Genomic DNA, 20228 nt, shown 5'->3' on the forward strand with positions numbered 1-20228 from the left:
TGGCTCATTTGTAAACTGCACGGATCTGCTTAGTTGCTACTACCACCACTAATTACTACTTACAGACTCGATAATTTATTATTAAGAATGCAATGATAATACAGCGTAGCAATGAAGGCAAACTTTGACCGCAAACACGCGAACATAGGTACATAGATAGATACAGAGTAGTTATAATACCAGCTATAACAAGCCAAGTAATGCTCGGTTGACAAATACTTGTTGATTGACTAAACTAAGCCCTTTTCGGTATTCGGGCGGAAAAAATATGTACGTACTGAGACTAGCGCATAAGGAATGGAGACTAAACGGCAAGTGGTTAGCGGAAATTGACTACCCAGCCAGTTGGAGTTAGTATCTTGAATATACTACTCTACCATGCAGTCAGATGAAGATTGAAACAGCAGCATGACATCTAGCTTGACGATCCGTCTCTTATCTACTATTGTTGCTATGGAGGATGATCTATATAACCTGGAAGGATGCAGGCCTGCATAGGTAGAAGGTCTCGACGGTACTATCAGACCATCAGAATAATGATTGATGAATGGACCGTTCATGAAGATTCAAGTCTGAAGAAATGCTAATTGAGTTAAGTCAACTAGTTGCAAATTATTACCAATTTGCCGCCAAGGTACCTCCTTATACCTGGCGGTTATATAGTATTTGATCATATCATATATGTGCGGAATAGTCTGATATTGATACTATAATAGTGTCATCATCTCGCTAATTCAATCCAATCAAGATATTAACAGCCAGCTTAACTCGCTAAATCATCAATTACATTCTCCTACTGGACCAGACCATTCCATCCCCCCAGTTAGTCAACTTGGATTTTTTACATCCCTGCCCAGTGCTGCTGGCAACGGCAGACCCTTATTTATTACGTTGCATTCTCCCTTTTTCCGTATAGAGTATAGAACCGAGAATCGCCTCCATAGTTCTGCTTCTCAGTGGCAACTAGAGAAATTACTAAGAATTACTTATCATTGAAGCTTTACAAGAACATGCAAGCATTGCAAAGGTTCGGAATCCTTACCTGCACACTATGCCATCATGCCATCTATATTTTCAACTTCAACTTATGTTGACGTACCTGCTGCATATTTTCATTATGATATTTGCTGTTCTGAGCTCGTAGAAAGTAACTGATACTAGATTAAGTTATAGAATATTCTACAGCGCTCTGGAAGTCTAGGCCATCTTAGGAGTATCGTATGACTCTGATATTGTGTATTACTAGCCAGATGCGTCTGCATAAATTCGATTCGAGGGGCCCCTCCGCTGTTAATCTCTTATTGAGAAATTTTGCTTCTTCTTAATTGGCCCCTAGACAATTGATAGGGCTGAAACCAAGAGATGATTGGAAGGTAACGTTAACTAATCTCAAAACAGCAGTCCGAGTTTACGTGCAACTTTCTTCATAGGACATCCTCTTTCATAAATCCGAATATCCGGTTTCATGGTTTCTTTTTTATATTAAATACCAGCACTATGGCATGGGAGTTACTAGTAAACTTACTAGTTTCGTTACTCCGTAGCTGTGTCGATGCGCATGGCAGCCGAGTACCAACGCTAAACTATGTAGAATATAATCCATCTCCACAGCATAGCATACGCACGCATACTATTGGTCCTTGCTGCCACGTTCGGGAAGTTATAGCCATAACTAATTAACTATATATAACTAGTGTAAGCGCTATTCCCACTTCTAATTTTAACTACCTCAAGCTTCCAAGGCTTAGCCATTGTCAAACAATAAGCTTATACAGAGTACGGATCACGGTATACTCCGTACATAGTTGTGCATACAGAGTTTAGGATTTTGTCTGCAGGCCTGGTAGACTGGGGGACGAGCTACCTTATAATGAATGGATTCAAAGAAAGAAATTTTCTATCATATACAACGAAACTAAGCAACTTATCGCTAAAGCTTGCGTGCGCGTGCGTGCTGATATGTACATATCGACAACCTGGAGCTTGGGGCTTAGGAAGTGTAGAAACATTCGTGTACTTACTTTATCATGCACTGCCATCTCATGATACATTCGAATAACAAGCACCCCTCGTTCAACCAACACCAAGCTCCCCGCATGATTAAATTGACATGAAAGAGGAAAAGAAAAGAGACAAAATTTCAAGAGACGAAATGCTGCCATAAGTGTGCGCTACTAAAAACGAATTGAAAAGAAGCGAAAGAATGGAGAATGGACAAAACCCATACGAATGATGGATTCCTTTTTTGAATAAAAATGAGAGTACAGAGTAGAAAGGGGTGTGGTATTGACTCCACAGAAACAGCAAAAAAGTATAGGAAAAAAAAAAAAAAAAGCCCCCTAAGTTATTGACTCAACCACCTTCTCCATTCTTAGTCGACAATTGATCCGTATGGCCAGGAGGGAGATGTCTGCGTTTTCTCATAGGCGCTTTTCTCCTCATGCCAATCGCTGACTGCTGAGATGCTGCTGCTAGCCCCATTTCAGTATCACCGTCGTCAGATCCCCCCTCCTCATCAACCCCGTGATTAGCTTGGTATATCGCTGATTCATCAAGTTCGTTAATATCCCTCGGCTTCATGCGTAGCCACTGCATTCGCGGACCAGACTTGGCACGTTCTGAAACTCGAAACCCATAAATGCGAGGCTCATAGATTTTGTTATATCCTAAACCAGGCGCAAAATTAGATGTCAATAGCCCATTTATTTGAGCCGGTTGGTGTGTCAATGGTTGTTCTATAGTTGGGGAGGCTGATGTTAGCGCAACTGACGTGTTATTGAAACAAGATGATCGGAATCGATTATTGGAGGTATTACCGGCACTAAGTGAAGCTGGTGACAGAACACTTTCTGCTCTATTTCCTCCTATATCGAACTCTGGAAAGGTCATGAAGAACAAACACCCAAATGTCGTGCCGAAGAACGCCCCATCCACTGATTGAAATCTACTGTTTGGCGGCGTATAGATGTCGTAACAGCTAGGGCAAAATAATTTGACCGTCTCCTGACCGGGAGTATCGGTGCGGCCAACGGGGAGAACTTTGCATCCGTGGCAATTGACTCGCGGACAGACTCCGAAATGGTGAACTTCATATTTTTCTAGCATCTGCTGAATGCCAGTTCGCGATGTGATGTATCGTTGGTGAATTAACCCGTACAACAATTCGGCCGAGCTCTCTATCATACTGAGATCACTAGCCACCCGCATATGTCTTCGGTCACCGGCTCTGCGATACCCGATAGGTTTCTCGTCACCTAGTATTTCGTCCTCGTCCTCCTCTTCCTCCTCTTCCTCTTCCTCATCCTCATCATCTTCAGGCTCAACATCAAGAATCATTTCCAAAGCTTCTTTGTACATGGGGACCTGAGATTGCAAGCCGGTCAAGTTGAAATCGTCCTCGATAAAGTCCTCTGACACCTCAGCAAAGTACTCATGACCCATGAGCGAGCAAAACGACGAGATCCATGACTCCGGGGCCCCTTCGGAAGACGACATGTTGAAAGAACCAGAGTCGGGCGAGAAGGTGGACGTGGATAACGAGCTCAAGTCCAGCCTTTCAAGGCCCTCGGCCAGTGTTTGTGCTGTTTCTCCAGACACGTTGTCGAGGTGTTTTTGTGAGCCGAGCCGATGATAACTTGAAAGCAGTCAATAAGATTATTTTAAGGGGTTGCTCATAGATTGATGAGTAATATGAAATTGATGTTTATCGCTGCTGCTCCTTGCAAAGGATGAATCGATGACTCGAGATGAAAAGTTCACTGAATAGCGAAATATCAAACTTTGAAGCTAGCGAGCGTTGTAAAACAAAACAGATTGCTTATCAGTATTGTGCCGGACCGTTTGTAGTGTCGGGGAAGATGTTCAAGCGCGCCGCTACTAGTCCTTCATGAATAACAATACTCCACAGTTCATCCGAACTTCAAGAACAATGACTGGAAAGTCGTAGTATGCGAAAAGATAGAGATAGTAATATATTAGGAAGCGACTGCTCGCGACCGTTGAGCTTTCTGGATCGCACGAGATTGAGTTGGGAATGGCGGGGTAGTGGGAAAGACAAGCAAGATGTGCCCTTTTTTAAAGAATGCTGATGCTGCGGTGCTGGTTTAAACGGAGCGTGGTTTCAATGGCCACAAGGAATCGATAAATCTCATCCGTCTATTGTCATAGCGATGCAGCCTGGGAGAGAGTGCGAGAGACACAGAACGGGGTTGGGGATGTGGTCGCCCCGTTGGTATCGCTGAGGCTTGTGGGTTGCAGTCGCCGCAGCGGTGATACGGTCACGTGACTTAACGCGATCTCTCCTTCGCTAATCAAGAGCGACGATAAGAAATCTTATCTACAGATCGACTACATATTGTTGGAAAAAGAAGATAAGGCAAAAATCTTTTTTAAGTGCTGATTAAGGGTATCATAATATCGCTAATCTTCATTTCAGAGCAGACCACTCAGAATGCGTGAGAATTCAGCGTCACTGCTGAGAACACCAGCTAGGCCCTCGCCAGAGTTTCGCAAGTCACCGTCATTAGGAATGAAACCATTGAGATTGTCTGCCCCAAAAGGACTGGTACCTCCAACGGCTTCGAACAGATTCGTCAATTCATGACTGATTTGGAGACCATTAATGGGAGTGTGTCCGAGCTCGGACATTGTCCCTAGTGATGATGATGATGACGGTGCTGTTCCATACACAGAAATGCCCTCGATGGGATGTCCGGCTAGACCGGCCATTGCAACAGCTGCACTTGAATGAGGGTCACGAGCATCGGCGCCAATGCTGTGCCCAAAGACACCAAGCTTCTCAGCAATCTTACGCAGTCCCTTTATCGTATTCCATAATCTTCTCGAGATGTGGGAATTAGTGCTGAAGCCGCTCACAAGGTCGAGTGCCAAGTAGAATTCGTCGCGCACCACGCGACTATATTCGCCAGGAGCATGGCAAACTGCAAGAAATAGGACAGCAAGCGCAGTCACCAAGAAGTAGTTGAAAGTTATCTGTTGTGTCTTATAGATGTCTGACGTCTGATTGAGTCTGGCCAGAACCCGGATTGTGTCTCTGGAGATATTAACTACCGTCCGGGCGTGCACTTGGTTCTCAACAATGCTAGAAGCAGAATGCAAAACCGATCTATAGATTAAAATGCGGAGATGGTTCATTCGAAGATATAGTAGCACCCGTAGTCGTTGAAATCCCCGATTGGCGCTACCATTACTGGGAGAATCGGTCGAGATCTTGATATTATCCGGCGTGCTCTTGTACCATTGGCAGACCTGATAATCCAGAAAGTTGATTTCCTCCCTATTGACATCAATGGAGCCTTTGGAACCCACACCGGAATACCATACTTTTGAGCCAAGGCGGTCATACGTAACCATGCTCTTCGAGTAGGGTCGCGAATCATCCTGTTCAACTCGTCAACACTTCCTACACAGGCCAATTATATAGTCATGAAGTTTTTGCTAAATTGGCATTCTTACTGGCTCTGGGAGGTTCGGGTCGATGTCGTCGTCTTGAATTACAAACGGTAAGCCTGTACCAAAGCTGAGCCGTCGATCAAGATTATAGATCGACCAAAACAATCGGATGACCTCTGCCCGGTCTTCTTCGACTGGGAAATCTTTCATCACTGTGTCCCAGCGATGTAATCCAAGTTCGAAACATGCCCGAGCAGTCGGACCAATGGTGCGATAGGACGCAAGCTCATTATCAGTGTGGAAATGGTACATGGTCTGCGAAGGACGAACGTTAACACGGAGAGAGGAAGAAAATAAAAAGTAGACGGGAATTTTTCTCACTCACCATGACTGAGGAAAGTTGTATTGACTTCACACTTGCAGGCTCTAGTGATTTGGCGTGATAGGCCAGCTTGACGGTCTCGAAGAGCTGCTGTCCTAACTCACATTGACCTCCTCCTTCAAGTACAAGGGTTGTAGCAAGAATAATCTTCAGATTGAGCGAGTCATCATCCTGAAGGCCATCTAGGCCTGGCATTTGGGCCTGCGCAAAACCAGTCCTTGTTGCAGCCTCAAGAAAATTGTACAGAAGATTAGTCTGTGAAATAATTTTGTTGATATTGAAAAATGGATACATTAAACCAATTTCTTCTTCATACACTCTGCATAGACGGATTGCTTCTTCCCGATCGATTGCCCATATGGGATCCTTAGTAGGATGCATTGCACGCAAACGAGTTGAACCTGCGTGCCTGAGATTAGGCTGCGTTGACTCAGCTGGAGTTGGAGCCAGATCATCATGTATCGTAGTCTCGTTAGAGGCCAAACCTATTTCGCGGAGGTTCAATCGAGCTACATCAAAGTTGAAAGGTGAGGGCGTGGGACCGTGAAACTGGGGATGTCTCGCCTCCGGCGGACTGGGCGCCGAAGGTTGTTCTGAGCCAAATTGTACCGCATCAAGTGGTGTTTCATAGGAACTTAATTCATTCAGTTTGGTGAACAAGGTGTTGACTTGGTCTTGAAGAGTGCTGATCTGCTCCTTCATTGTCCGAAACTCCCTAGAGTAGCGTTAGCGATCTGATTTGGTTGATGCTCGTAGGAGCACAAACTCAGAGTCTTTGAAGTTTCCATTACAGCAGTTGGGCGCATAGAGACCTGACAGGCAGAGGGTCAGCAGGCGCATATATGATATTTTGGTTATGTGGTTATACAATGCACTGACATTCAAGATTGAGATGCCCGCACCGCTGACATGGCACCTGGCCATTGCATTTAATCTTCCGGCGCTTGCATTCGTTACTGGAGATATCCGTTAGACAACGATGTATGCATTGTTAGGGTTAGCATCGCATACCAAGCTATCGAGATGTAGCGATTCCGCTTTGCGCGCGTCTGAGTTCCGCTGTTTGGTTCCGCTTTCCTTTTAGCCTGGTCGGTCGGTGGAGTGCCAGAGACTTGTGGAGAGTTCCCGTTTGGATGGGGAGACTCAGAATCCATCGTTTAAGATGACTTGCATGGGTATAAAGACTACAGATGGCCGGCGAGCTACCAAACACAGCAGGTTCAAGCGCGGAACGGGCGAATATGTGGTGTGGGAGCCTTAGAAATCCGGCAGTGCGGGGAGGCGCAAGTGGACAGAGCTAAGCCTAACACGGAACAAACACCAATTGCTCCTTAGATTCAGGCATCGAGGCAACCAGCATGCGTCAAATTTGATAGCGAATGACCAATATCCAGAATGAGAGCACGGCAAACGCAGATATGGATGTTGTATAGAAGAAGCAACCAGGTGACTCGACAGCCTCAAACATGCCTCAAAACCTCGGTCTATATCAGCATCAGCCGTAACGTATCCACCATCAGATACACATCTCCCGACGTCCTCGCAGACGAAAACATAGACCATTTTCGACAGAAATACTTCCGAGCTGAGAAACCGGTAGTTATACGCTCTGCAGAGCTGTGTTTGAAACTACCAGCCTATAGCAAGTGGTTTTTGGAAACGGTTTCCAATCATGGCAAGAAGGGAGTCCAGGCGCAGCTCAATTTCGACTATATCTCGAAACACGGCGATGTTCTGGTACCGCTAGAATTAACTAGCTCTGCTACTAAAGGAGAAGAGAACAACACCAATGGTAATAAGACCTACATCAATAATACCCAATTCGAGCGTTTCCAAGCACCATTGTCAATGTTCCTCGACTGGACTGCCGCTTCTGCCGAAAGACCAAAAGAAGAATCGCAAGTGAACACCGATATCAATAGGAATGATACTAACACACAAATATACCTCGCTCAATGCCATCTTGAAAACCTACCACCCCAGCTCCAATCAGATTTCCATCCCACGCCCGCACTCGTCAGCCAAACGGGAAAGAACGATGTCTATGCGACGAATCTATGGATCGGCACACCGCCAACATACACACCACTGCACAAGGATCCGAATCCCAATTTGTTTGTGCAGTTGGCCGGTGTGAAGCATGTGCGTCTCCTGTCGCCGTCTACAGGGTTGCAGGTTTTTGCATGTGTACAGCAAGAAATGATGGATTCGACAACTAAGGGTGATGATTTCTTGGGCCATGCGGCGACTTTTAGAGGGAATGAGATGATGCAAGGGTCTGAAAGGGTGCTGCTTGAAAGGGCTGTTTGGGGTGATGCGTCCTCGTCCTCAGTGCCATCAACAGGTGTTGTTCGCGCACAGAATCATATAGGGTATGATGTTATTCTTGAAAGAGGCGATTCTCTGTTTATTCCCAAGGGGTGGTGGCATAGCATCAAAGGTGTTGGTGAGGGTATCACTGCGTCGGTATGTCTTTTTTGTTGTCTTCACGTTTTGCATACACCGTATACTGGTGCTAATTATTCGCTTTGATCTAGGTCAATTGGTGGTTTAGATGAAATTTGTAAGTTCATATTCCCTCTCTTTCGATGGGAACTGTATTTATATGTATATATATGTTGTGCTTCACGAGTCATACCAAAGTGCATTTTCCTGCGATAACGCACGTTCAGCAATTATACCCACAATCTCGGCATCCCTGAATGCCATGTTTCTTTCTCTGACACGTATATACAACGAATCTTTCAGTAGTTATCGAGTATTAAGGTCTTGCTCTGATACTAACTAAGAAAATCGCAATCCCTTACTCGGATCCCAAGCCCCGGGATTTGCATGCGTCGCAGGCTTATTCTGGTGATCACCCTGTCGTCCTGGCTGTGTGGTCCCAGGCGCAGGCAATGGCCCTCCAAAGCGAATACCCATCTCCGGAGACCAGATCCCCCCCCCAATTGTGACCGGAGGCGGTGCCGCATTCGTTCTTGTGGGCTGTGGTGCGGTCAGAGGTTGTTGCTGCTGTGGCTGTGGCTGCGGCTGCTGGAGTGGTGATTGTGGTTTTTGCGGCCGCTGTATAGGACGATGAGAAGCTATATTCAGTGATGCCATTGCTGCCGCGCTGGTAATGTCACTGCATGACCATTAGTATATATCTTCACATTACTCTGAAGGGGCAAGTCAAGTCATACTTCTCTAGTTGACCCGCTTCCATTCGTCGCTGATGTACAAAGGACTTGCAATCATCCCTAAACCGGCCCACGATCTTCGCCAGATCATTGTAAAATTTCCGCCCAACTTCAATATTGCCAATAAGCTCCTTGTACTTTGCGTAACCGTTTTCCAATTCCTGCAACGCCTTTTCGCGTTCTTTGCTAGATGTGTCACCGCGTCGTGCTCGGTTGAAGTTGTTATTTGCTTCTCGAACTTGAGTCTCTAGTTGGTCTTGTTCATTTCGCTCTTGCGTAAGCATGCCTAGATCCGAGTCGTACAGATGGAGTTGTTCTTCGAAGAGACTCTCGAATTGACTGGCCTCAATGGGCTGCATGGGAAATTCTCTTTCAAGCCTTCCTGTTTCCTTGAGTAGTGCAGAATCTAGCGAGAACAAAACATATTGAGTTAGATGCAATCCAATAAGGGTTGTAATCAGGGGATAAATAAAAGAAAGAGGTAAACTCACTGATGTCGTCCGAACGAGCCTTTTCTTTCAACACTTGAATACGACGCTTCCGTCGATTCTCAAGCCTATTCACCTCATTAAGACAGCTTCTCAGCCGACTAGATTCCCTCTCCAATTCCGGCGTGATAGCAGCCCGGCGACTACTAGGCACGTATGACTCAAGGTCACGGTTTGTGCCTGTCAAAATCCTTAAGACCTTCTCTGCATCTCGCAGTTTTCCCTGGATCAGTTCATCGGTGCTTTGCGCAGACGTGAAGTATCCATTTATATCTGACGCTGTCTGGTGTACTTTCTTCCCAGCTGTAACAGAAGTTTCTCGATTCCATCTGTCTGTCCCATACTTCGCGCGAGCCCTGTCATCTTCTTCCTTTTCTGCTGCTAAAAGGTCAACCCCCTCAGTGTACAGTGCTTTGTCATTATTCTTGACTTGAGCCGTGTCTTCTAGAGAGCGACGCAGGCGAACCAGACCATCCTGTTGGCGGAGTTCTTCCGCATGAGAAATAAGAGTAGGTGGTATGCCGAGCGGTTTTTCCAAAGCTTGCAGAGAACCAGGCAAGTTAAGCGATTGTAAGAGACTAGTTTTATATAGCATTTAGCATTTTTGTCATTCATAAAATCTTCGGGGTTGACAGGAGTGAAGGAGATTGAACTAACTCTCGCAGTTGATCCGTCATCGATTCCAGTTCTCCGATGATCGTTTCATTGACCAGTCGGTCACGACGGTCCGAGTATATACTGGCGGCAATGTGAACGGCGTACGGCACCAGTTTTGCAAGCAACGGTTGACCAAGAGGACCATTTTCACCAAGCAGGGAAATAGCATCGGTCACTTGCGTGGGAGCCTTTGCAGACACCATAGCTGCACGGTCGATGGGCTTCAATTCCGACTTTGGAGGTACCGGAATAAGATAAATGACATCGTTATCCTTCTCAGCGCGTTTCAGGTCTTCTGTGACTCGATTCTTCAAGCCGTTCAAATCACCCAAGACTACCCGGTTAATCCATTTGGTTTCCTTGAGCGCCTCATTCACACACTTCAGACTGTCTCTAAGCCGTGCAACTTCTTCTCCGTATTTTCTCTTGTCTAGACAATCCAATGACTGTCGATATTGGGCAGCAGCAGCAAAATGGTGGTGTTTGGCTGACATGTGGTGGATCCAATCGGTACTAATAGCGTTTGATTTTACCGCAAAGTCCCCAGCATCCGCATAGAAATCGCACACTTTAGCGGCCAACCGCGCTATTGACGCATCTTTAAGACCGTCCTTTACGGCTTTTTGCCAGAAACATTCTTGCGCTTGTGCTAGCATGAGCTCTTCTAGACTTTGCAATGTCATTTCATCCATATCTTCCGGGGGCGATGCGCGAAGGTCTGGCATGATATCCTTTCGGAGGTGGGAGAGGACTCCTGCTCCTTGTGAAAAATAGTTGCATGCCTGCTTTAAACCATCCGACGTTGTCCTATTTAGAGAGTAGGCGAGTTGTGAATATAGCGCGGCAAGATTGAATAATATGTTTGCGAGCTCAAATCGCAGATTGTTCTGCACGACTATACGGCCGGAAAACGTGTGTTAGCTGTGTTATTTTTGCTTATTTTGAATGGTGCTCCCTTCCTGCAATATCGTATCATGGGGTGAGGAGTATAACTCACTTGGTCTCGAAGTATTGAAGCCGAAAGCAGGATACCAAGAGAAATCGACACCGACCTGTATACTCGTCAATTCCTCTAGTTTCGAGGCATACTTTTTTGTCCAAGACTGTAGAAGCATACGCACATCAACCGGAAACTTCCCTCCCAGCCATTTCAGCTGTGCGGCATAAGTGACTAGCCTACTAACCCCACTGACATGGGGTTCTTGCACGTTCACAGCCTCCGCGCGAAGTCGATCGAGCACGAGCAGGTCGTCTGCAAACATATCCGGCCGTTGGTCATATTTTGAGGAGATGTACTGCGTAATCGCATCCGAGAGAGAAACTGGATGGGTGCGCCGGAATGGCAGCTGGACGATGTTGCTTCTAGACAGATAGAAATGTTAGTGAAGAAAAAAGAGGAAAAAAGAAAAACAAACAAAACAGTCTGATCGCATCATCTCTTTTTCTCTCTCTTTCAGACTCACGATGTCATCTTAGCTTATAGCGTTTTTCATAAAGCCAGAAAACAACCTTGAATAAAGGTTCAAAAAAGGAAATGCCGTCGAGGCGCGGACAGAATAACTTTTTGTGTTGAAGATGTATTTATGGTGGATTGACCAGGCAACAGATCGGGAAGCGGGAATGACGTCGGCTATCGCTTTGGTGGGGTTGGACTCGGGCATCCACAGATGCATATTGTACAGATTCAGCTTTTTAAGTCTAGGATTGATTGGACCGTAACTGTTTTTACAAAAAGTAGGTATCATAGTGTATGAATCGTACATGTTTGAACTTGCTTGTTTTTACTGTGCCCCATCAAGTTCCACTGGTCCAATGCTGATGCGACCGACCAAGTGTTCGCGTCGTATGTAAAAGATATAGATGATACAAAAAGTACAAACAGCAAATAGTAACTGTTTCGTCCCTTGCGCACAGATAACATGGTACACGTAAATATGTTTTCCTTGGAAGGTTTTCGAGAATGAACAAAACATAACAGTTGATGGGATCGACCTCATCAGGGAAAGGGAAACGCGACATCTTCCACCTCTGTGTAGTTAACTAACTAGCCCAGTGGTTCATAATTTGGTTTTACCTAGGTATCCATAGTTCATGCCTCAAGGTTGTTGATTTTCGTCTTGGTATACTCAAAAAGACTGAAGAGAATCATGTTCTGGAAACTGGTTCGCATCAGAGACACCGATAGGCCCTTGTACATGCTGGACCTCGCTACGGCAACTGAAGCTTCTCCAATTTCCTTCGTTCGGCCAAGCAGGATACTCTGCGCCCGTGTTTTTCGCGTATCGAGGGAGTAAGTCTGAGGAATGGACGTCAGTGAAGGGCTCTCATGCCAAGTAGCACGACGTGAATGAATGAGACTTACCACAAGCCAAGGTACTGTCCCGCATAGAGCACCCGCAACCATCGGAGGGCCAAATGGACTTTGTGCCGGCTTGCCCATCTCTTTGGCAATGACCTGCTTGACAGTTTCATAAATCCCAAAATACAGCCCAGTTCCTATCGTGTCGCGTAAAGCATGGAGATGATAACCCGTGTATAAACCGCGAAAACCATGGCGATTGATGATTTTCCTAAAAGCCTGAATAGTGCCTAGACGGGGTAAAGAGCGGACCTTCGGATCTCGCACAGCATCTGGCGAGGCTTGAGATCGATAAGACATCAAGACCGAGGTCTGGACGACATTCTTAGCGAGTTCAAAAGGGCCTAGAAGAGAAATGAGCACGCGTCCTTTGTTTTATAAAAGGAAAGCAAACACCAAGAAAGCACACTCACATGCAAATGGGGACGCAGCGAGACCTGCACACATCCCCGCTACTGTGAAGGTCGTGATTGTCGCTAAACTAGGAATACTTCCGGTTTGATTGTAGTAGATTAGAGGTGAAACGCCGGTGATACGCTCATACTCGTCGGAGATGCGGTATTTAACATTTTGATACGTGCTGAAGCTGATGACTCGTACAAATGTGACGCTCATAAGGGGTGGAAGAAAACCTAGTTATACATCCGTTAGATGATCCTGCAAGTGTTTATTTCTCTATATAAATCCCGCTTACCAGCAGTGTAACCACGGAATCCCTCTGTACGCCATATGTACTTAGCACACTCAGTGATATTTCGAAAATTGTGACTGCCTCTCAAATTAGCGACAGCTGTATAACGTTTCATTATTGCTTGGTAAGCCATACGTTTGCATTCGTGTCTTCAGGTTTTCTAATGGTGTCTATAATAAGAGCCGCCATATTAGCAAGATCAGTTTAAAGAAAGAGTATAATGCAATTGGATACCGTACCACAGACAAGGTAGCACAAATTGTCGAGGTAGCTGACGCCACTTGGGTGCGATATTTTTTAAGCAGACGATTGCGCTTTGTCGTATCTAGCACCCATGGGCTCGACGTCGACATGGCGGCGGTAGATGTAGCTGGAGTGGATGCGGTCGAGGAAAGACGAACGTGACTGGGACTGTCGTTCATAGTCATACCTGCCAGTTGAAATTAAGCCATATGACGCTCGAGCAATCGAATCCTGAAAGCAAGAGTAGATGGATGGTATGCTTTTGGTAGATCCTGTGTCTATGTTGTGCCTATGTGTGGGCTGGGGAACCCGATGGAACGCAAAGCGGTATCTCAAAGAGCGAGATGACCGTTCGGCGTCCCACAATTGTTCCTCACTCGGACTGTTTAAGCCCACGTCGTCATAAAGACTTGATCTAGTCGGAATTGGTGCCTTCTAAGAAAGAAGACGGAGGTTCGGAAGTATGTTGAATAATGGTTACAGTCGCGGCGTGAAGGTGTGAGATTGGAGTATAGCAAACAATGACCAAACTCTTTCTAGCCGTCACTACTCAACTGGGCCAAATAAACCTAATATGCGCGCTAGGTTGATCAATGCTGTCGCCAACGAGTATAATCGAGCGTTCTGGTTAGGGAGAAACGGTTAACCGAGGATGTCAGATTATGCGGCGGCTGCTAAAGAATAGTTAGTACATAATTCGGAAACAATACGATGATATAGATCAGCCACTTTGGACAGTCATCGATAATCTTCCATAGCGCGTAATGTACCGCTCACGATGGTCGATTGCATGCCGTGTAAATGGAAACATGGAGAGGTGGTGCGCAGCGGGTGGCACGTACCTTGCGGGGGAATGAGCCGTTAGCGGATGTGTCTTCTGACAAAAACCAGGAGAACAGACGCCGATGAATCTGAGACTACTCCGTACAGTCAAGGACGGAACAAAATAGATTATCACGACAGTTAACCTTCGCATGGTCGAGAGCGCGAATAATGGACGGAGGGGAGTGCACCGGTCGAAACTGGCGCTAAGCCCAATTAGTGACTTACATAATTCTGCTGGTGACGTCGTCAAGATGGGGCGGGTCGGAGAGCTCCAGCAGGGCCAATCAGGTGCCGCTGTTTCTCCCTGCGAAATACCCCATGCCGCGTGTCATCCCTATATCATTCCTCTACGGAGTGTAGACTCCCTGCATAAGCACGCGAAGTACCTTGACATGGCCATGTGGGAAGTTCGTGGCTGGAAATGGGATTCATTGATGCACGAGAGCTCTTCAATAAGCTAGAATCCGGGGTAGGTAAGACTGAAGAAACCTTAAAATCCTGGGCGAGTTGTTGTAATATCTGCCATGTTATGCAGCCATCTCTCAGCTGTCTCCCTGATATAAGCTCAATACATTGATATTCTTGCGCTCCTGCTTGCTCATCCTTGCTATGGCGTACTATATAGTCAGGTAATTACTAGAACATACGGCGTTCGTGACCAATATACCTGGGTAATGATAGGTCATGCTTTACGGAATCTGCTAAGTGCATCTATCCTCAAGGTACATGTTAGCTGAGGTCTATGAAAGACAGAGCGATAGTTCACGTTGAATTCACCGCAACGAAAAACTTCAAAAATGCAGGTATAATTTCCATTGAAAAGAGGTAGTATAATGGGTATAACCTACTGAACTTTGGCATTGGCAAATTCCAAGATACTTATGGCCACTGCTACCCACTCTAAACCATACTGCTCTTGGAGGACCGTTAAAAAAGCTGCGATGAGGAGATGAGTGTGTTCAAAGAGTATCAAATATAAATCGGGACCAACAAGGATACAAGCAATGCGGACACAATATAGCCCTGATGAATTCCTGTGATTGAGGTGTCGCCTAGGTGAGTCATGAAGAGAGACCCCAAGGTCTAACCGCCAATTCCTTTGATTAATGCTCTATATTCTGCTCCAGAGTGACTGGTGCATAAGTTTTGAGTAGAAGATTAACCCAAAGTATCTCCAGATAGTAACTTTCAGCAGAAAGGAAGATCGAAATTCTTTTCTCTAGGGCAAAAACTTTCCCATTCCGAGTTTATGGACCAAATACAGGAGCGAGGTGCTGGGCATTACCTAGAGAGCCATTAGCGGCCAAATATTTCGACAAAGTGCGGTCAGTGAGCGGGCTAATAATAGTTATTAAATTGCTGGGAAGACTGTCATCCTCTGGCTTCTTCTTCTTCTTTTTTTTTTGTCTTTTTTTTTCTTTCTTTTTCTTTTGTTTCCCCTCAGAAAAGCTTCGCTACTGTCGTTGGGATCCGATATCATTTCATCTTCACGCTGGTTCCATTTTACAGTATTCAATGACAGTGCATGAGTTTGAAAAAGTTATGATTGTAGGCACGATGATCTTAAGTGGCGGGCCCAGATCAGTCTCATGATTCAAGAACAAGACCTTAAAGGGACACCGGGCTGTAGTTTACTTTATCAATCTCACTAGTCAAACCTACCAGACTACGCAGTGGGGGGCATCTGCGGGAGCCACGCGGGAATTGTGGGGCCGGGATCTACAGTCGGCCCGACGATCTTAAAAATGAACGTTTTGTGCGAGAGCGGTGCTTTGGATGGTGTCGCGCGAGGGGGTCCTTCGGGGGTATGGGGACAGGATTCTCATAACTGTCTCATATATTTTGCTATATTAATTGGGGGACACAATTCTAGAAAACGTACTTGATGGGTGCGGAGGGAGGCACATGAAATCAGAAAAATAGGTCAGACCAAAAACTACTAATACTTCCCCCGAACAGACTCGTTTTGGCATAGTGGTCTTTTTTTCTCTTCTCTCATAGTGCCATGCCCACCTGGTAACTATGTTCATGGAGCAATGTTATGCAAGATGGTAGCTATCATACAGCTAACATATTTCATGATGTTATGAAGCACATTGCGAGCTGGCTCAATTCAACATTCAGAACACCAAGCCCGGGATCTCCCGATATGGTTTCAGATACGTGGAAAGGAGTAGCGATCAAAGACCTCATGCTACGTAGAAACATAGATGCAACAGCTTACCCTTGGGATGAGAGCGTTCATCGAGGTGTTACATTGTCCGCTGGGTCCTTTAAAAAATCAGGTTGAGTGCATGCATCAACTTATGTATGCGGATTTGTAATCAAAGAGAATCGCTCATATGTAAGTCTTTCATATGTTTTGAAATTGGACATATGCTAATACTTTATGTAGAAAGCTCACAACACTTCAGCTATACAGTAGTAAATCAGAAACAAATAAATCAATTAAATATGTCTGTTGATTTAGTCTGGCCATTTGGATCACTCTACTTCAGATGGAATCAGACTATTTTAGACCAGTATTCGACGTAGATACATTTGTACGAAAACATTAACAACCAATCCAGTATTGCTGGAGCCAAGTTGCTGTGGACTATCTAGGGATCTACTATGGGAATTACAAATCTTGTTCACATTACAAAACTACCTAGGTACAGCTCCTACCCATACCAGAATCCTTTTGCCGCGAACGGAATCAAGAAGAGACCATAGTAAGTGTGATATTTGTCTATCGACATTTAAAAACGGTCTATTTAGCTTATATGAGGGTGGCGGACTGCTATAATGTCTCGTGAACAGGTATCAGATGTTTTAAACGATATGAGTTTCTACATTTTTCAAGTACCGTGTTCTTTATAGGACTCTGATTTTGTATAGTCCGTTTAGCAATTATTGAAACCGCTACCTAGGTATGGTGCAGTATGCTGAGTATTTAAGCAACGTCGGCATATGCAAGGTCGATCCTTTTGACCTTTTGACCTCGATCTACTGTGTGTCTCATCGATCCCACGTTATGTAAAATATGTGCCCACACACGATGCCGAAGAAGTTCAAGAGCCTACCACCACAACAGCGTCCGTCTGATCTATGTTGCGCAAGGAAACATTAGGAATCAACAATCCTAGTTGTTTCAGACAACATCCCAGCTGTAAAGAGAATAAAAGAAAAGAAAAATGCAAAGCAAGTAACGTGAAAGTGACCTCAGGGGCTCTCCTAGGAACTCTTGCTCTCTCGAAAAGTCGCTTTATTGTATCCACACTCTTCATCTATGTCATTTGGAAAAAGACTGGCTTGTGTGGGAAGTTACCATGATCAGGTTCTATGGGCGTAATTTACAAGTCGTCACGGTCACCTAAGATAGATAATTAAACCGGTTATAGCACAATGACAAAAATTGTAATATTTACAAATTTCGGTTTTTGTACAACCGCAATTGCAAATTTGCAATGGCCGAGAGGCGCGGATTGGTTGTACTGAGGGTCACGTGTAATCATACCCGCTAAGAAGTTTCTGGCCAATAATGTTACTTACCTTGTACTGCAAAACATATACAGTAGAATATATCTTGATTGAAAAGTTCTTCATTCACTTAAGATGCTTATGGCAAGGAAACATTCTGCAATGTCCGGGAGCCAGCTACTGCACGACATATCACAGTATCAGGATACACAGCCACAATGAGCAAGAATCTCCTCGGCCCGGAGGCGCGACGACGACGTCAGGTAACTACGTGTATAACATGCCGTGATCGTCGGGTTAGCAGCCATCTCTCAGTGGTGAACGTGAAACTGGGACTTACCTCTTCTAAAATAGGTTCGATGCGACTGGTCGAGACTAGTGTGCATGCGATGCCTGAGAGGTGGTCGGAGCTGTGAATACACGAACGTGGTTGTTCCGACCATCGAATTTATCCCATACCGCGGCCAACAGGACATCATATGTTTGACCTCGTCATCAGAGACGTGGAAATCGGTCATTGAACAGCAGGCTACGAGTGAGACGCAGCAAAGAGCCCAAGACATTCCGTTCCGGACACTTTCAGAAGGCGAGGGTGGGAGGCAACGAGCAGGTGAGTCTTACACAACACAGGTACACAGGACATAGCAACAAGGGGTTGGCACATATACTAACGATACAAAAGCCCGCAATACCAGCTGAAATACTCGCGCCCAAGTCGATATCGGATTATCCCTTCGTCCCCATTAGCTCCCTCGGAGATGCTGTTGTGTCATCCGTCTGGACCAAGCTGCCTTCGCGGGACGGATGCAAATCCGTCTTCGAGTCTTTTGTCCTCACAATACACCCTATAATTCCCGTCTGCCATATCCCGACATTGCGAAAGGTGTACTCGAAGTTCTGGGATGATCTGTCACCGAACACATCCGCCGAGCTGCTGCTTCTTGTTTTGGCGATACTATATACTAACGTAGCCAATTCGAGCGATTCAGAGGCCAGCATACAATCTTCGGCCATCCATGAACTCTACGACGAGCTCGCGCATGCCCTGGACCTCTCCTCATATTACGTCACGCAGTCCCCGAGCTCCATAATGCTCCTTCAGGGTTTCCTCATCATGAACACCTTTCGAGCGGGTCATCTTGCGCCGTTCACCGCATTCGGATTCCTGCCTATCACGATCCGCTTTGCGCAATCTTTACGACTGCACGTCGATCAGAATACGGAAAGTGACGTGGATCGAGACGTCCAGCGACGGCTGTGGTGGCACCTGGTATTTCTCGACGTAGAATCCACCATCGCGAGCGGGTTACCCGCGATTATATCCTCTGTGAGTTTCACCACGAAAATACCGTCTATCACATGGGACGATGCAGCTGTGGGAAGTGAAGCAAACAACCTCTCACCTATGATGATCGCCATGCAGGGCCACTGGGAGTGGGCGTGCCGCATGCAGATCTGGTATGAACGGAAGCCCGAACAGCATGAGATCACGTATTTCGGCAGGGTGATGGAGAATTTGCTGAAGATGCTTGGCGAGAGCGGTGAGGACGAGTGGGCGCGCGTGTATCTTCAGATGCTAATTGATCGTGCATACTGCATGCTCGGCCTGAGATTCTGGCAGCTGGACCTATTCAAGGGGATGGATTGTCACAGTGAGATTGTAAGGTATGTCTATTCCTTTCACTTTACTTTTCTTTCTTTTCTTTCTTGGCTCGTCTAACGACGACTGCAGAACTTCTCGTTCGTTTCTCGAGAGATTTCTTAGACTTGCTACCCTCCCACAATCACTGCGCCGTGACTGGTTTGTCCCGGGACTCATACAACCTATCCATGCGTTGATAGTTCTGCTGGTGCACTTAGATGGCTGCACATGTCCAGACGAGGAGGCTATCCTGAGCAAAGACTTGATCGATCAGGTCATTAGCCTAAGGCAGGGCCGCATAGTGAATAGGGGTCATTCTATCAACCTACCGACCCCGCGGTTTAAGAACCTCAGACAGCATAACTCAAGATATCTTACACTGATAAGCCTGAAGACGCGCGTCTGGCATAAACTGGGCTGGTTGGCTCCCTACGCCTCCAATCCGCAGGATGAGCCGGATGGGGGCCTAGGCATAAACCAGCCTTACGGAGCCACTCTAAATCCCGATATTGATGTCGGCTTTGGCTCCGAGTATCCAACAGAGAACTCGATTTCGGCGTTGTGGGACGATTTTGTCGCAGGAGCGTCCCTAGATGCAAATACTACTGACTGGGACGAGTGGAATCATCTCTCTGCTGGGGTTTTCATGGAGTAGCCATTCGCCTTGGCATATTTATTCTATTTGAAGAAACTTCTTGATACGACTGGCGCACATAGGAGGTTACGAGTTAATTATTATAAATTTATGAACAGCATACGGCGGAGACTCTACTAGATATGTGGCGGCTGATGAAGTTTACGTATTGGTCGATATGTCTGGTAGATTTAATGCGTAGAAGTATTCCTCACAGATCAACAGTCAGATCACGCAGGGTTGATAGGGTTACG

At 45.9% G+C, this 20228-nt stretch overlaps 6 protein-coding genes across 6 annotated transcripts; 2 read left to right on the forward strand and 4 right to left on the reverse strand.

Moving 5' to 3' along the window:
- Positions 1–2352: 2352 nt before the first annotated feature.
- On the reverse strand, positions 2353–3495 carry UA08_05715 (Casein kinase II subunit beta-1; the record flags this gene model as incomplete). The annotated part of the gene is made up of 1 exon (XM_020268015.1): positions 2353–3495. One exon carries the CDS (start codon positions 3493–3495, stop codon positions 2353–2355), a length of 1143 nt encoding a protein of 380 aa, XP_020119147.1.
- Positions 3496–4431: 936 nt separating this feature from the next.
- UA08_05716 (hypothetical protein) lies at positions 4432–6496 on the reverse strand (the record flags this gene model as incomplete). Its single annotated transcript, XM_020268016.1, has 3 exons — positions 4432–5400; positions 5476–5727; positions 5798–6496. The coding sequence occupies 3 exons, from the start codon at positions 6494–6496 to the stop codon at positions 4432–4434; spliced, it is 1920 nt and encodes a 639-aa protein (XP_020119146.1).
- Positions 6497–7189: 693 nt separating this feature from the next.
- UA08_05717 (hypothetical protein) lies at positions 7190–8352 on the forward strand (the record flags this gene model as incomplete). Its single annotated transcript, XM_020268018.1, has 2 exons — positions 7190–8260; positions 8332–8352. The coding sequence occupies 2 exons, from the start codon at positions 7190–7192 to the stop codon at positions 8350–8352; spliced, it is 1092 nt and encodes a 363-aa protein (XP_020118913.1).
- Positions 8353–8578: 226 nt separating this feature from the next.
- On the reverse strand, positions 8579–11589 carry UA08_05718 (pH-response regulator protein palA/RIM20; the record flags this gene model as incomplete). The annotated part of the gene is made up of 7 exons (XM_020268019.1): positions 8579–8918; positions 8977–9355; positions 9465–10039; positions 10119–11013; positions 11116–11170; positions 11240–11480; positions 11582–11589. The coding sequence occupies 7 exons, from the start codon at positions 11587–11589 to the stop codon at positions 8579–8581; spliced, it is 2493 nt and encodes an 830-aa protein (XP_020118914.1).
- Positions 11590–12207: 618 nt separating this feature from the next.
- Positions 12208–13283, reverse strand: UA08_05719 (hypothetical protein; the record flags this gene model as incomplete). Its single annotated transcript, XM_020268020.1, has 4 exons — positions 12208–12414; positions 12481–12821; positions 12891–13109; positions 13172–13283. 4 exons carry the CDS (start codon positions 13281–13283, stop codon positions 12208–12210), a joined length of 879 nt encoding a protein of 292 aa, XP_020119268.1.
- A 4633-nt stretch (positions 13284–17916) lies between these two features.
- On the forward strand, positions 17917–19995 carry UA08_05720 (hypothetical protein; the record flags this gene model as incomplete). The annotated part of the gene is made up of 4 exons (XM_020268021.1): positions 17917–17961; positions 18053–18328; positions 18381–19363; positions 19431–19995. 4 exons carry the CDS (start codon positions 17917–17919, stop codon positions 19993–19995), a joined length of 1869 nt encoding a protein of 622 aa, XP_020119269.1.
- Between the last annotated feature and the right edge of the window lie 233 nt (positions 19996–20228).

This window comes from Talaromyces atroroseus (assembly GCF_001907595.1).
Source record: "Talaromyces atroroseus strain IBT 11181 chromosome Unknown scaffold_7, whole genome shotgun sequence".
NCBI classification, from domain to species: domain Eukaryota; kingdom Fungi; phylum Ascomycota; class Eurotiomycetes; order Eurotiales; family Trichocomaceae; genus Talaromyces; species Talaromyces atroroseus.